Genomic DNA, 18,022 nt, shown 5'->3' on the forward strand with positions numbered 1-18,022 from the left:
CTGTAAATCAAGAGGACAACAACAGATGTCCAACATCAATTCGCTAGGGATCTTAGATCCGTGTATCTAGACACAACCATCTTCACAGTCGTAACGAATGAGACTCCCAACACCAAAATATTCTGGACATTCCTCGCAAACACCTTTCCCTTCATCACATCCCTTCCTTCCTAGATCATATGGTGTGTGTGTGAAAATATCACAGCGTGATTAAACAGCTTGACACCAAATTCGCATTCCAACAAATATAATTCATAATATAAGAACCATGTTAATGACCCTATCAAGGTATGGGGGGACTTTTTCAGTTAGAAGCAAATACATTTTGTAAGCACATTAGGGCTGACCCCATTAAGTCGATTGGCTTTTGGTCGACAATATTTGTTTAGGGTCGAGCAGCTGCCCCAAAAACTGATAAATTGTATGGCATGTGTCTTGATTGACGCCTGTCTCAGTGGACTAATCAGCGAAGGCTGTGGGGATGGCACACCAGTATCATCAGTAGTACAATTACCGTTAATTCCTATAATGTCTGTTAACTTTTATTTTTTTTATTTATCCTTTTTATTATTTATCCATTATTTTAATACATTCAATTTATTATTGTTATTTTATAGTTTTCATTAGAGGAGTGGACATGTTGTTTGCAGAGTGCACATCCTAGGCTACACTTGTGAGACAAATTTTGTGTTATTCCATTTATGAGTTGTCAATTTATAAATTTTGTTTGTAGAGCTGTCAATGTTGAGTAAGGACACTCACCTGATTATACATAGAAGTAGGCCTAGGCTACCTGGCCTGCGAGCAAATATAGAATTATAAATGTGCCCATTTGTTGGTCTGATTTCTATTTCTGATAGTCTTAACTCACCACCACCACTATTAATGAGCTGTGGAGCTTCTCAAATGAAACAAATCTTCACCTCAAACAGCAAGTAAACAGTCTGTTTTTACATCCATTAAATTACATGAGTTCCTTTATGTAGCCTATGTGAAAAATCTATCCAGCTCTCCCTTTCAATAACCAATCGGCATGAAAGAAACAAAAAAATGTCATGCTCTGTTCCGGTGGAATCGCCAATAATAGTCCTGCCTACCTGATTACTTCTTGCCCAGATAGCCTACAGCTGTGTCTGTCTGGGGATGAGGGTCCAGAATATTTTATACAATGCTGCAAGTTTGTTAGTGCATGCTTTGGGCTGGACCTAGTTGATACAATGTTTCAAGTTCCTTGCGGATAGGCCATGCATAGCCATGTGATCTATTTTTATCAGGATCTTTTGTATCTGCAGGCTGAAGTGTGTTTATTTGTTGGCTTTACGTAGGCTCTTTTTTTATAGTTGCCAAGGTTAAGAAGTTACTTTTAGGTTTGTAGAATTTTCATTAAGATGTCATTTTTATTAGTCACATGACAAGGATTTGAGATATGACTTTATAAAAGAAATGAAACTGTTCCACAAAATGTGCATATGAAAGTCATAACTGTCACGCAGATTGTTAGAGGTTTGAGCTCCCAAGTGGCGCAGTAGTTTAAGGCATTGCATCTCGGTGCTAGAGGCGTCACTACAGACACTGGTTCGATTCCAGGCTGTATCACAACCGTCCGTAATTGGGAGTCCCATAGGGCAGCGCTCAATTGGCCCAGCGTTGTCCGGGTTTAGCCGGGTTAGGTCGTCATTGTAAATCAGAATTAGTTCTTAACTAACTTTCTTGGTTAAATATAAGAAATTGTAAGAGAAATTGACACTCCTAATGGAAAAGGATCTGACGACCCCTGCTGTAGCCTATTAACGGTAACTTTGGGAACATAATGGCAGAATCTGCCAAGGCCTGCAGTGTTTTTTTTGGTGGTGGTTTAGGAAGAGTTTTATTTTTTCTCTTCTGGTTAGGCTGTCATGAACACTGAGTAATTTGTTTCTGAATTATTTAATCACTGTGTGCTTAAAGCATCAGACACGCTCAGTAGCCTACATATAGTTGATTTTATTAAAACACATATGTTGTGTCTATATAATGAAAATACTTGGTTTAACATTTCGATGGGTTGAAAGAACGAACAGATGACGACTCGGTCTACCAAGATTGTATTTGATCTGGAATAGCACTAATCACATATATTTTGGGTGATTTGTGTGCCCCTGGAATCTGTTATCACCCTGTAACATAAGAAAGCATACAATGTTACGTAGTTGCACTGCATTTCTGAGATCTCCATATAAAAAACTGTCCGACGGCTAGATCCAGGGTTCAAGTTATCCGTCAAGACACCAACCATGCGAAAGGGTTCAACTGTTTTAAATCAACTGGTGAATTTGATTGAATATTGCTATGTTCCCACCTTAATGTAATTACATGAAAATGATTGGTAGAATATCAATGATTTATCAACTGCTTTAACAAGTTGTCTAGCATAGGAAATCCTCACTAGTACCTTAGTTTATAGATGAAACCATGTATATCGCGTCCCAGAGTAGGAGCGGTCATCTTCGATCAGGTTCACACTGAATGTCATTGGACAGGAGGATCTTAATGTCTTGTGGACAGTTTGCACATGACATAGGATGGTCGCGTCTGTGAAGACTGGGATGCAACAACCAGCAAGGAACCTTGTTCCGGTACAAATTGAACATAGTCATTATGTTTGTAGGTTACAAAGTTGTTTGTCACTTGTCAAAAATAAGGAGGATTGGCATTAGAAATATTCTGACTTGGAATGGGGAAAAATATTGTTATAACACAAGGCCCGCACTGGAGAAAAATGTGCTCATTTATTTATCTATGCAACACTGCCTCATTTATCATAACCATTATAGATAACCAATCCTAATCGCTTAATTGCCCGATAGATATATCTAACTCTGTATAGTGCATTCAGAAAGTATTCAGACCCCTTAACTTTTTCCACATTTTGTTACGTTACAGCCTAAATTCTAAAATGGATTGGAGGAGTGGCTTCCATCTGGCCACTCTACCATAAGGGCCTGATTTTGGAAGGTTTTCCCATCTCCACAGTGGAACTCTGGAACTCAGTGAACATTGGATTCTTGGTCACCTCCATGACCAAGGCCCTTCTCCCCCGATTGCTCAGTTAGGCACTGACCATTGGGCACTCTGTTAGCACACTGCTTGCCAACACTACGCTGTACACATGGTCTGCGGTTGGATGTAATGCCAAATTCTCTATAACAACGTTGGAGGCGGCTTTTCTCTACTTGCACATATCACTCCAGTATTAATGCTAAATTGTAATTATTTTTGCCTCTGTGGCCTATTTGTTGCCTACTCTTCCACATTTGCACACACTGTACATAGATATTTTTCTTTTATTTTGTATTATTGACTGTACGTTTGTTGGTGTAACTGTTGTTTATGGGGCACTGCTTTGCTTAATCTTGGCCAGGTTGCAGTTGTAAATGAGAACTTGTTCTCAACTGGCCTACCTGGTTAAATAAAGGTAAAATTAAAATAATGGTAGAGAAATGAACATTCAATTCTCTGGCAACAGCTCTCGTGGACATTCCTGCAGTCAATTACATGCTCCCTCAACCTGAGACATCTGTGGTGTTGGGTGACGAAACTACACATTTAAGTGGCCTTTTGTCTCTAGTGCAACTGTGTATTGATCAAGCTGTTTAATCAGCTTCTTGATATGCCACACCTGTCAGGTGGATGGATTATTTTGGCAAAAGAGAAATGCTCACTAACAGGGATGTAAACAGGGATCTTTTATTTCAGCTCGTGAAATATGGGACCAACACTTTACATGTTGCCTTTATCTTTTTGTTCAGTGTAGCTTGTGTACCCCATCAGTTAGATTTGTTTTCATGGGAATTTATTTCAGTGTGCCTCAAGTGTGTGGGTGGAGCAGTCGGAACGCAATTGAAGGAATGAGAAATGGGGGGAAAGGGAATTTAGGGAGAACTGTGTGCACATTTACAAACGGAACTCTAGAGTCCAAGCTAATTAACGTCGTGTTCATGACTAAATGTAACTTGTCTATTTCGTGTTCGCCACAAAGGACATTCCACCAAATAGTTTGTTACAGTATAAAAATAGTATGTGATCTCTGGTTAAAGATGGAGCTTTGATGTCTGTTCCAGTACTCTATTACTCAAACCCATCTCTACTTTGCAAGATCTGATTTTATTAGATTTATATACTGGTACTATGCACAATTTTAATCACACGTCTGGAAATGTGTCCGCTTTGTCGACAGATTTGTATCTAGTCCCCGGGCAGGAGATTTTCAGAATCCGAATCACAAAATGTTACTTTCTCTTGGTGTTGTACATAGAAGCATAGACCTCAACAATGACACAAACGTCAACATTTTAAAAGCTTGAGAAGCCGTCCTAGCTGTTGAGTAAGCCAGCATCCATCCCTACATGTCATCTCCCAACCAGCCCTGGTATCAGAGTCCAACCTTAAAGCACAGATGGAGCCTCACATACTAGACATTTCACATTGCAAGCTCTTGCATCAGACCTAATCGCTCTCTCTCTCTCTCCCTCTCTCTCGCTGCAGTATCTTTTTTTCTCACCTATCAAATCTTGATGGCATAAAATGTATCATTGAATATTCTCCTCCCTTCATACATAAAATGTATCATTGAATATTCTCCTCTCTTCATACATAAAATGTATCATTGCATATTCTCCTCCCTTCATACATAAAATGTATCATTGCATATTCTCCTCCCTTTATACATAAAATGTATCATTGAATATTCTCCTCCCTTCATACATAAAATGTATCATTGCATATTCTCCTCTCTTCATACATAAAATGTATCATTGCATATTCTCCTCCCTTCATACATAAAATGTATCATTGCATATTCTCCTCCCTTCATACATAAAATGTATCATTGCATATTCTCCTCCCTTCATACATAAAATGTATCATTGCATATTCTCCTCCCTTCATACATAAAATGTATCATTGCATATTCTCCTCCCTTCATACATAAAATGTATCATTGAATATTCTCCTCCCTTCATACATAAAATGTATCATTGCATATTCTCCTCCCTTCATACATAAAATGTATCATTGCATATTCTCCTCCCTTCATACATAAAATGTGTCATTGCATATTCTCCTCCCTTCATACATAAAATGTATCATTGCATATTCTCCTCCCTTCATACATAAAATGTATCATTGCATATTCTCCTCCCTTCATACATAAAATGTATCATTGCATATTCTCCTCCCTTCATACATAAAATGTGTCATTGCATATTCTCCTCCCTTCATACATAAAATGTATCATTGCATATTCTCCTCCCTTCATACATAAAATGTATCATTGCATATTCTCCTCCCTTCATACATAAAATGTATCATTGCATATTCTCCTCCCTTCATACATAAAATGTATCATTGCATATTCTCCTCCCTTCATACATAAAATGTATCATTGCATATTCTCCTCCCTTCATACATAAAATGTATCATTGCATATTCTCCTCCCTTCATACATAAAATGTATCATTGCATATTCTCCTCCCTTCATACATAAAATGTATCATTGCATATTCTCCTCCCTTCATACATAAAATGTGTCATTGCATATTCTCCTCCCTTCATACATAAAATGTATCATTGCATATTCTCCTCCCTTCATACATAAAATGTATCATTGCATATTCTCCTCCCTTCATACATAAAATGTATCATTGCATATTCTCCTCCCTTCATACATAAAATGTGTCATTGCATATTCTCCTCCCTTCATACATAAAATGTATCATTGCATATTCTCCTCCCTTCATACATAAAATGTATCATTGCATATTCTCCTCCCTTTATACATAAAATGTATCATTGCATATTCTCCTCTCTTCATACATAAAATGTATCATTGCATATTCTCCTCTCTTCATACATAAAATGTATCATTGCATATTCTCCTCCCTTCATACATATAATGTGTCATTGAATATTCTCCTCCCTTCATACATAAAATGTATCCTCTTCTCTATTCCCTATTTACCAAAATGTATTCTTTCTCCCTATTTGCCTACAGTTCCCTCCTCTCTCCTTTGCAAAATGTCCCTTTCTCTCCCCTCCTTAACCTAAAAATCCCCATCTGCCTCCCTCCGCCTTCTCTCATAACTGTGGTCTTCTCTCCTCCTCAGCCTTGTGAAGATAAAGATGACTGGTCAGAGCACATCAGTTCCTCTGGGAAGAAGTACTACTACAACTGCAGAACAGAGGTGTCACAGTGGGAGAAACCCAAAGAGTGGCTGGAGAGGTAGGCATTATGCCATCTTCATTCACTTCATTCCCCTTTCACATGACTGATCCAAGCGTAGCTGAGCTGTACTGCGCTGGCTGGCCTGGTTCCCTTTTCATTTTTAAAATGCTGGCCTTTTCAGTCAGTGATGACTGGGGTGGGGGGCAGCGGTGTACCTTAAAGCTATTTCTAACTTTTAAGAAATGTCCAGATCAACTAGCCCATGTCAGCTAATGTTTTTTAGCCCATAGATTTTGTTGTAAATTTTGTAATTTTAGATTTTGTTGTCACTTAAGTATCACATGAATAAACAAAATGTATAGAATTGCAAGAAAATGGGCTTTTAAACTGCAATGTTTTCTTGCCGCCAACAAGAGGGAACAATTTGTGTCATGAACAGTGCTTGTGCCAATATAAATAGACACACTCACAGGATGTTCCCCAGCCCTGGAAGGGGGCCCTGAGTGCCCTGAGTGAGTTTTGGAACCCCTGCCCTATATCACATGTCAAAAAGGAAGATTTGCGCTATGTGTTTTAACTTATGTCCCACTTATGTCCCAGGTTAAAAGTAGTGCAATATATAGGGAATAGGTTGTCATTGGAGACGCAGACTTGAGTTCTAACTGTTTGTTTCCAGAGAGCAGAGGCAGAAGGAGTCCTGCACTAAGTCGGCGCCAGTCAACAGTTTCCCCAAAGACAGGGACTACAGACGGGAGGCCATGCAGCAGGCTACAGCACTCACTGGCTTTACTGCTGCTAGTAAGTTATACAACTACATACTGACTCTACTGCTGCTAGTTAGTCATACAACTACATACGGACTCTACTGCTGCTAGTTAGTCATACAACTACATACTGACTCTACTGCTGCTAGTAAGTTATACAACTACATACTGACTCTACTGCTGCTAGTGAGTCATACAACTACATACTGACTTTACTGCTGCTAGTGAGTCTTTTTTTTTACCATGTCTCCCATTGAGGTCAAAATACCTTTTACAAGGAAGACCTGGCCAAATTGCTAGAAACATGCGATTTTACTTTTTTGTGCAATAATGGTTGCTGAATGTTCTTATCAGTCATGGATGATCCTTGTTCAATTTCTAGCTGACGTATGCTAAATTTACCAAAAGAATGAGACTTATTGTGGCCGTGCCGTCTATACGTATGATTCAATTAATGCTGCATCTGTGAGTCAAGGTCATGTTTTCAACGTGTGCCTCTGGGAGGAGGCTGTGTTGAGTTCTAAAATGTCTGATGAAATCTGTGGGCTGCTTGTCTTAAAACCACTGTCTTGTTCTCAGGCCTTCCATTATCACAGTGAAACAGTAGCCTCTTAGGGGATATACTGCAGGAGCGGTGGTAGTGGTTCATGTTGGTGAGCGTGCCGTGCTGTACAGCCAGTCAGTGGAGACAGGGGGGGGGGGGCATGGGCCGTCATAGAGACCTGATTGATGTCTTCTGGCAAACACAGAAAGACTGACTGCACTGTCACCGTCCGGGGGAGAGAGAGCAACGGAGGGGGAAAGAGAGCGGGACTTACTGCACCGTCCAGAGCAGAGTAGAGCTCTCCCCTCCTGTCAAACAGCCAGAACACAGCGGTGGTGCACAGTGTTCTGTCTCCCCTACCAGACCTGGCATCTGGGCTGAAACGGTATTTGCAAGATTTATTTGGACTCAGGTTTGTCATGCGTGTTCACTATGCCAAGGTCACTGGTTTGTGGTTGGTTCATAAGTGGTGTAGCTTAAACAAAGGGAAGAACAGTATCACGTTTGTTCATTCGGAAGAACTACTCTTTGGAAGCTAAAAATGTTGAGGGCCAGCTGGGGGGGAAAGCTCTCAGGGAGAGATTCGGCTTACTAAGTTAGCGCCTTACAGTCCACATGCCTACTCTCAAATAAGCCAACAGCCAGGTTCTAATCAGACTTCACAAGCCTGTTGATTTGAGATGGTTTGAATAATTTGGCATATTTATCCAAGAGAGAACTTCTGTGTGTCTGTCAGTGACTCGACATACCCACTTGCTGACTTATGATTAGAAAATGAGATTCCGCCAATTTTAACAGGCAGTTTCCCCTGGAGCGAATCCCGTCTTTAACAAACGCATCTGCTGCCCAGTAGGGATGTGATATAAGTATCACATCATTTTTTTCCCCATGGCAACAATGAAAACATGAAGCAGACAAAACTCTTTTGTCCTTTAAAAGCCCGCTGTATATAAAATGTGTGCTATAGCTAGGAAAATATGTTAATGTGAGTCTTGATGACAACTTGTTTGTTTCTGACATCAGGGCTGTTTTCCTAAAGAAGTCAAAGCCTCTTTGTGTATAGTTTCCTTGCCATGATACTAATGAGTATCGCAAAACTGCTATCGTCCCGCTTCTATTGTTTAATAGGCTAAGCTTTCCTATTGGCTTCTTGATTTCCATTGAACATTTCCTACACACTTGAAAATCATCTTGAAGAATCGGTAGTGCTGAGCGATTTAATGCTATTGTTTTGACATTAAATGCATAATGTTTGTTGAATGCTGTAACAACACAGAATAAACCATTAATTATAGTCCCGTGATGGTAGTAACTGCCCATTTACCGCTCATCACTTAAGTCATTTATTCACTTTAATCAACTATTTCAGTCTATATTATATTTGTTTTATTTGTTGACTGTTTAATTCCAAGTTCTCATCTCTATAGAGCTGTTGTCTGACAAAATCCCTATTTTGTAGTTCTTCAAAGTAAATAAGGCTTACATGCATGACTGCTGAACCTCCAGCTATCAATCACTTAGATCATGTATTGTTTCATGTAGAGAGACATCGCGAAGCAACAGCTGCTTTCTATAACCTCACGATGTGCGTTCTTCTCCCTTTAATAGCAGGCGTAAAATAAACACAGACCGGACAAATAGATGCGCAATGGATTATGGTCATTCTAGTTAATTACCACGGTTAATGCGCAAAACTATGTAGAATATTGACCTGTTGGAAACTACAACTCCCTACTACATTGCATAGTTCAGGTTGGATCTGATTCAGAGAAACGGTGCGATGTGCACATTGAGCTCACAGAAGGAAAAAATGAACTAAATGAACTTCTAATAATTGAACCAATACCTGTCAAAATTTCTCAGCATTAAATCAGTTGTGAGTGCTTTTAACATGTGAGATCTAACAAGGCTGCCTCTCTCCTCCCTCCCACAGAGTCAGCCCAGGTGGAGAAGCAGCCAGCGTCGGTGTCTTCACAGTCGTCCTCCTCAGGCTCGGTCCTGAACCCCACGTCGGGTACCCCCTGTTCCTCCTCAGCCCCCACCACGGTGCCGGTGTCCCCGGTCTTGCAGTCCCACGCCCATACCCCCCTTCTCCAGGACCCCTCCCTGCTCAGACAGCTCCTCCCAGCACTTCAGACCGCCTTGCAGCTCAACAACGCCAGCGTCGACATGGCCAAGATCAACGAGGGTGAGAGAGGGAGAGACGCATGTGCACTGAGTCTTATCTGTGAGGGCTACTGTGGTGAATGTTTTCACGGACAGCAAGGGAAGCTAGGTTATAGAGGGAGTAGGTGAGAGACAGAGAATATTGCTGAATATTTAGGAGCAGCAAGTGATACTTGAAGGTTTTGTTTTTGCTCATGATGGTGGAGACAGTGGTCTTTCAACCTTGTGCCCATGTTTCTCTAGCTGCCCTTTGTCTGAGGACTGAAACTCACAGATAACAGGCAGATATGTAGACCTGACTAGCAGGTTACTAAGGCTCTAAGTAATATGTCATGCAAAGGGAATCACGGAATACAGACATTAAAATGGAATTCAACAATATATTTTTTAAATTATTTAACTTAGTAGGGAATCAACTAAATATCTAGAAAGTTAATTAATTTGCCCAAGTTTATCAGAAGACATGAATAGAATGCATCAGTGATTCGTATTTCCTGCAACTTTCTGCAGAAGCAACGAGAATTTCCCATGGTGTCCGATGTGCGCGCTTCTACCATTTTGTGTCGCTTTTAGCGTTGATTCTAATGAAAAGTCTTCTAGTAGATAGAAAGGCTTCCCCCAAAATGTTATGTTAACTACCAGGTAGCTTATGCTTCCAGCGCCCCACCCCCTCAATTTCTCACCATCAGACTGAGTTTTACTTCAGTTGCACTTCTCTACTCGGACGAGAATTCACAAATTGGCATTCTTCTAAAAGACAGTGCTCTGACTGATGTGCAGCTACTTTTCTCAGTGCAGCCTAATTTTATCCAGTAAAATACAAGATTAACTTCAAGTAAAACTTTAGGAAATGTAGCTGGTTATACATTCTATGATAAACATTAGAAATTACACTACATGACCAAAAGTATGTAGACACCTGCTCGTCAAACATCTCATTCCAAAATCATGGGCATTAATATGGAGTTGGTCCCCCCTTTACTGCTAGAACAGCCTCCATTATTCTGGAAAGGCTTGCAACTAGATGTTGGAATATTGCTGCTTCCATTCAGCATCAAGCATTAGAGGTCGGGCACTGATGTTGGGCGATTAGGACTGACTGGCAGTTGGCTTTCCAATTCATCCCAAAGGTGTTCGATGGGGTTGAGGTCGGGGCTCTATGCAGGCCAGTCAAGTTCTTCCACATCGATCTTGACAAACCATTTCTTTATGGACCTCGCTTTGTGCATGGGGGCATTGTCATGCTGAAACAGGAAAGGGCCTTCCCCAAACTGTTGCCACAAGGTTGGAAGCACAGAATCGTCTAGAATGTCATTGTATGCTGTAGCGGTAAGATTTCCCTTGACTGGAACTAAGGGGCCCGGCCCGAACCATGAAAAACAGCCCCAGAACATTATTCCTCCTCCACCAAACAGTTGGCTCTATGCATTGGGATAGGTAGCATTCTCCTGGCATCCACCAAACCCGTCCGTTGGACTGCCAGATGGTGAAGCATGATTCATCACTCCAGAGAACGTGTTTCCACTGCTCCAGAGTCCAATGACGGCGAGCTTTACATCACTCCAGCCAACACTTGGCATTGCACATTGTGATCTTAGGCTTGTGTGCGGCTGCTCGGCCATGGAAACCCATTTCATGAAGCTCCTGTCGAACAGTTCTTGTGTTGACGTTGCTTCCAGAGGTAGTTTGGAAGTCAGTTGTGAGTGTTGCCACCGAGGACAACTGATTATTACTAGCTTCAGCGCTCTCCTTCTGTGAGCTTCTGTGGCCTACCACTACGCCACTGAGCTCTTCAAAAAGGCCATTCTACTGCCAATGTTTGTCTATGGAGATTGCATGGCTGTGTGCTCAATTTTATACACCTCTCAGCAACGGGTGCGGCTGAAATAAGCAAATCCACTAATTTGAGAGGGTGTCCACGTATTTTTTTATATAGAGTATGATGGTGATGCATCGTTTATGAAAGACCTTGCTTTTCCATTTGTAAGCTAATTTACTTTGGCTGCTAGCCAAATAGCATTGCACTTCTGTCATCTGGTGAAAATGAAGCCACTTTCTGCTTAATGTATTTTTTTTGTGAAGGAAAACTAGTTGCACACCTCTGATCACTCTATTGAAGCAAAAAACAGCCCCATTGATTTTCAATATGATCTGCGTTTTGAAAATGCAGATATCTGAACTCCGCCGCGACCCATGGCTGACCTGGCAGAATGAGATCATGATTATTTGCATCAGTCCAGTAGGTATTTGTTTAGCAAACTCCATCGCATGTGTGCTACAAAAACACTGCTTCTCTTCTACCTTTGTCCTTCCACCTCTTTTCTCTCTTTGTTTGTCCCCTCTTTCTCTCCGCTCTCTTTCACCTTCTGCCTGTTCTGTCTTTCATCTCTTTTGGCGTTCTGGTATTGCTTAGGGCTGGGAATGGTTAGGGACCTCACAATACTTTGGTGCCGATAAGATATGTATTGTGATTCTCACAATACTATATGTATTTTTATTCAATACTATGATTTTATTGCTGTTTGATATTCTGAACATATTTCTCACCATATTGGCTGCAGAGACGGGAGGAGAGCAATGAGAAACAATTTGGCTCCCTATTTAAAAAGGTGAAGAACAAGCGGTGAAGGAAAAATGGTTTTGGTGCAGGTACAGCCAACTAGTGCAAGAATTATACAATATATTGTCAAATTATATCTCTTTGTAACTAGCTTTTTTAAAAATATATATTTACAAATATGTCCTATCACTAGTATTGCTACTACCAGGTCTCTCGGTTGGAGGCTGGCCCTGGCTCTGCCTGGCTTGTGAGGGGAAGGCCTACTTAAGTGCTCCAAATGTGCTCATCGGGGCCAACGTCACACAGCCGTAGCCCAATCCTGCTTCAGTATGCATCCATGAGTGGCCATGCAGAAAATAACATGTCTGTTTGGAGCGAGCGTGTCAGTCTGTCTGACTGCTTTATGGTCCCTGAGTCAAAAGCAGAATGCAGTATCTTAGCGGAGCAGACTACACTATACTGGCTCATCTTTCCACATTTCTGGGTTTTCACATTGGGAATTAGCCAGGTTACCAGGCACTGTTATGTCAATTGACCGAATTTAATTGAATGTAATTTTATTTATTTTTTAAATATTTTTATTTAAAAATTTTTTTTTTTTAGCTCAGCCTAGCCTGGAAGGTCCCATAATAAGCATTTTAAAATCTAACACGAGAACTGAATGAATATTCACTCAAATGTATTAGCATGACCTGGGATACAATATTAGTAGCGCAGACTGAAGGGGTTTTTTAAATGCTTGTTTCCAGTTTCTGTATTCTGGGGTTTTGCTATTGGGAAGTAGCCTGGTTACTAGGTGGCGTTGTCATCTCAATTGACCGATCTACCTACCGCTGTCTATCTGTTGCATATCTGTCTCAAATTCTGAATCGGAACAGGATCTGAATAAATATACATCAGACTGTATTGGAATATGTGGTAACGCTACTCAACCAACAAATGTTATGCTGCTGTAGTACCTTCGTTTAGCCACCGCTTCTTCTTCTTTTTTCTCTAAACATCTTTGTGCCTACTACTAGCCACGTCCAAGAATGGAAGCTTTTCTTCCTGCCTGTACTTAAGTAGGCCAAACGGACAAGATGGACCAACACAAATGTCGTCTGTGTCCATTGAATCACCTGCTGGGTGTTGTCGAATGGTGGCGATTTCAAAATGTGGTAATATCTGAAACTTGGGTCCTGGTCAAAAGTAGTGCCCTACGAAAGATGTTAGGTGCCGATTGGGACGCATAGAGAGACTGTGCTTCTCCAGAAGTGGGTCAGACGGTCTCTTTTCCTGCTGATGCTCTGCTCTCTTCCAGAGATTCCCTGCTTTCCCTTACTCAGCTCGGTCAGCACACCTAAACCTACAGAGAAATAACTGCTAAGGGGTCTTCCAGGAATCCGTTAAATCCAACATGATGTCGGCTTCCCATTAGTAAGCATCTATCAGTTGACCTGGAATCCAGACTGAACACTGCTCTGTGATAGAGGTTGACACGGGAACAGGACTCTGGCATGAATGGGAGTGAAAGACTACCTCAGACGCCAACCTACGTCAGTCAGCTAAATGATGATGCCGTCAACAGCGGAATTACAATGTGTTTCAGCCAAGAACCCATCGCTAACCTTACGGACAAGGAAAGAGCAATGTTTTAGCTACATTTTGTTTATGGAGTTGTCTTTGACAAGGAAGGAACTGAGTACAGGGCTTGTAAAAATTTAATAAAAAAACTGCTGAACTTTAGTCAAATAGCTTACCAACCGGAGAGTGGGACAAGCGGCCTGAAGCAGCATAGCTGCTCTACTCCATACAGCTTAAACACATAATTGGGCTTAATGGTAAACTAAACCCGTGCCATCTGAAGTGAAGAGTGAAATAAATCTAGATTGACTTAGCCAGTAGCCTACTGCCGATCAGTTTTAAAATATATATATGTTGTAAATGTTCATATGTTCTCAGCTGTAGGCTACAGATTTCTGGGTGCTGTGGTCTCGGCTCTCGTCCTCCAGCCTTAATCTGTCTGCATTTAGGTCATTTAGAATACGCTGTTATCCAGAGCAACTTAAGGCCAACAGTCAACTAAAGTAGGTAAGACGACCACATCAGTCACATGTTGCATTACTGAAATGATTTCAGATGCTTCCTAAACAAACACAATAGCCTACATATTTCTGCTCGCAAAAATGAGTGGGACTGATTTTTATCGGGAAGGGACAGGAAAGTTCCGGGGTTATAGAACTGTTGTGAGATCAGTACAGGGGGAAAAGATGACAAGACGGGACAGGAATGAATTTTCACTCCCGTGTCATCCTCTACTCTGTTACTGTTTCACCGTTCTGATGCAGTTTTGTCATGAGAATGTTCAATCCAAATGATTATAACTAACAATCAATAGCTTTGACCAATCCCCGAGGTTTGTAAGACCCTGGGTATAATAATAATTAGGCAAAGACGCAGCTTATGCAAAAGGTTAGTACAGTTTATTCACGAGAATGTTCTAACGTCAAAAATGCATACCCCGTCTTTACTAACAGTTTCTCACCTCCACGGGTGGAGACAATGTCCTGTAAGGAACACAGTAGTCCAGCTTGTCTGTCGATAGCTCCTCTTATCATTTGTTTCCCACTTGCACCCTGCTTACATACTAAAAAGGAAGAAATGGTCCTTGTTCTAATTCTGACAACTACACACATCATCAGATGATAGTTTTATAATTCTAATACATTTCATACAATTATATGGTTTCTGGGTGGAATGATTGAATCATTTATCTTTAGACATATACATTGTTTTATCAAGTTTGCACCTACTTCAAAAGAGACACTTGGAGCAGCTAGAGAACGGCTGTTCATTGCAGGTCCTGGAGGGCCGAGACACTTCTGGTTTTGATCATCCTCTCCAAATAAGGGACCAATTCATACCTGGGACACCAGGTGAGTGCGGTTAATTACCAGGTAGAAACAAAAACCAGAAGTGTTTCTGCCCTCCAGGACCGGAATTGAAAATCCCTGAGCTAGAGAGGAGCCACTGTCACCAAATGCATTTGCGCCGTTGTTTACATTTTGTTGGTGGGCCAGCTCACTCTTTGGTGTGTGTGGCTTTAAAGTTGTGGGGGTGTGACGGCTCACCAAAACCACAGTTTGGTACATATTGCTGTTGTGTCAGAGTTGGTTTTCGGTACAGCAGGAAAGTTATTTGCCGTTCACGATGTTCAGCATTTACAATGTTCCTGGCATTGTCTGTTGTGACCGGATTGTTTTGTTGGGCCTCTGCAGTTTTCACTCTGGTGCTGCGTTTGTAACCATGTGGGAGGTGGGAATTTACCAGTTGGATCCATTCATGGGACTTAAACTCATTGAGAAAAGCAGATTTGGATAATTGTCAAGGAGCTGTGTCAGCCATGCTACAAGTACAGCTATCATGCTTGTAAACAAATTATAGTTTATACATGTTTTGTTGCATTTAACTGCCAAAAAATACTGTTTATAGAGGCAGTTTCCTTAGTAGGTCACCATGTGGGAGAGGTGGGTGTGTGCTAGTTTGCCACTAGTCATTTATCAGTTTCATGGCCGTTCAAGTGGATTTTTCCCAGTCGTACTTGGTAAATATCCACTTCCCACTTAGTTACGAACGCACCAGGACACTGCCTATTTCAGTGCCAGATGCGCGTCTAGCACGGTACATCTCCCACTGCGGGATAATGTGAATCGCTGTCACTTAAGTAACACAAGGTGCTATGGAAAATGAATTGAAAACTTTGGCTGTGGTTTGTTTATATGGAGCGGGTACTAACTGTTTGCTGAACTGGGTGTACGATTGAAGTTCGTAACGTGGCTCGAGCACGTTCACGAGGTGCTGAAACCACTAATGAGAAACCCCCCTCTTCTCAACCACAGAGTATGCGCATATCCACGGCTATAAACCAAAGACTGTAAAAAAAAAAATCTGAACACAGCCCACATATTGCTCCTGTTATTTCTTTGGCCCGGTCAGAATCCACTGCCAAGGGCTGCTTGAATGGGGAGACGACTGTTTCCTTTCTTTGTGTTTCTGTCTTGCTCCGGTATACGGCGGGTGGGAGTGTGTGAATGTGTCAACATATTTGAGGTGTTGGCAACTGCATAGGCTATTCTCGTTGAGTGCGGCGACATACTGTTAACGTTTTATCCACTACTCTGTCCATCGCTGTTGGAAGCTAACATTTTCCCAAACTGGAGATTTTAAACAATGATGAGGAATCCTCCTAGTTTATTGAACTCGCCATCGAACAGAGCTTTTTCCCGTTTAAAATGCGTCAATTATATATTACGATTTATTCAGTGAGGACCGAACCAAGCTCCCTGCACCGAACTGTTCGGTAGGAATACACGTACCGGTACACCCCTAATTAGGGATCATCTGTTGTGCTTCTTAGATGATCTTTCCTCACTATTTTCTCTCTCCCTAGTCCTCAAAGCTGCGGTCACCCAAGCGTCGTTACAGTCGTTGCTTCATAAGATCCTCACGGCCGGCCCGTCGGCCTTCAACATCACCACTCTTCTCTCCCAAGCAGCCCAGCTCTCCAACCAAGGTAGGACTTCTTCAGCCACACTGTTTTGTTTTGCTGCTGCCGTTTTATATCCAAAATTGGCAACTTTCCTCCAACTCGCCGCTGTTGATTTTAGTATTAAAACATCTGTCTAAACCAGAATTGGAATGGTGGTCAAATGTGTAAGCATATCCATGCCCTCTCCCTCAAACCGCATCGATGCGTGTTTTTAGCATCTCATGTCAGTGGTTGATTTTTGTATGATTTTGCGTCAGTCTTCTTTATGCACTGTTCCACGCTGCAAAGAAGACACTGTTTTCATCTACAATTCTGTCATAGTTAGTCCCTAACATTACTTTGAGTTGCTTTTGCCACCTGCTTACAAAATGCAGCTTTGTCGTGTAAATGGTTTTGACTAAATCATTCTCCAACCTCTGTTAACACCAACAGCCCAGCAGTCGAACCAGTCCCCCATGTCCTTGACATCAGACGCCTCCTCTCCCCGCTCCTACGTGTCTCCCAGGATCAGCACGCCTCAGACCAACGCTGGTCACCACAAAGCCCTGCTCAGCACGCCGCCTGTCACCTCACAAACCAAGGTACTGTCTACTCTACCCCCCCCCCCCCCCAGCCTAAGGTAGGGCCTCTTTACCCCACTGTCCCCCTGAGTGACATGGTAGTGATTTTGTTGACTACATAACCCAGCTGGTCTGGGACGAGGAGTATTTACTCTTGGTGTTTCACAGTATCATGACCAGCTGTTCTAAGACCTACCTTGGTTGTTCAACATTTATTACTGCTGTAGGGGTGTGTTTCTCTTTCAGATTTGTGTTTTTGTCAGTGTAATAAGCGTGTCATTGTCGAGGAACGTGTGCTGTGACAGCACTTGAGCAAGCAGCTCTTGTTTTCTGTTGTGTCTGTGTCTGGCAGAGTGTGTCTGCATCTTAGTCTTTAATAATGAATGTTTATCTCACTAGAGCTATTCTTATCTGGCCTCGGCTGTCTGGCTGTTACTGGCTGGCAGTGTGTCGCGCGCTCGCTCGCTGGCTGGCGGTGTGTGGCTCGCTGGCTGGCTGGCGGTGTGTCGCTCGCTCGCTGGCTGGCTGGCGGTGTGTCGCTCGCTGGCTGGCGGTGTCGTCGGCGGTCTGTGTGTGGGTCACTGGCGGTCTGTGTCGGTCGTTGGTGTCTGTCTCTGTGTGGTCCAGGTGAACGTCCGTGGTTCTGGTGTTTCCTCTCTAACTCTCCTCCCCTCTGTCTCTGTGTGGTCCAGGTGAAC

At 42.0% G+C, this 18,022-nt stretch overlaps 1 protein-coding gene across 1 annotated transcript in view; it reads left to right on the forward strand.

Annotated features, from left to right (window-relative positions):
- Window positions 1-18,022, forward strand: part of waca (WW domain containing adaptor with coiled-coil a) — a 44,408-nt gene that overhangs the window by 15,368 nt on the left and 11,018 nt on the right. Inside the window, exons 5-9 of the mRNA XM_036935253.2 lie at window positions 6,144-6,259; window positions 6,879-7,000; window positions 9,444-9,698; window positions 16,666-16,788; window positions 17,197-17,345. Coding sequence (XP_036791148.2) covers window positions 6,144-6,259; window positions 6,879-7,000; window positions 9,444-9,698; window positions 16,666-16,788; window positions 17,197-17,345 — 765 coding nt within the window. The remainder of the gene's footprint in view (window positions 1-6,143; window positions 6,260-6,878; window positions 7,001-9,443; window positions 9,699-16,665; window positions 16,789-17,196; window positions 17,346-18,022) is intronic.

Source organism: Oncorhynchus mykiss, chromosome 11, assembly GCF_057628025.1.
Source record: "Oncorhynchus mykiss isolate SJ-2025 chromosome 11, ASM5762802v1, whole genome shotgun sequence".
In the NCBI taxonomy this organism is placed as follows: domain Eukaryota; kingdom Metazoa; phylum Chordata; class Actinopteri; order Salmoniformes; family Salmonidae; genus Oncorhynchus; species Oncorhynchus mykiss.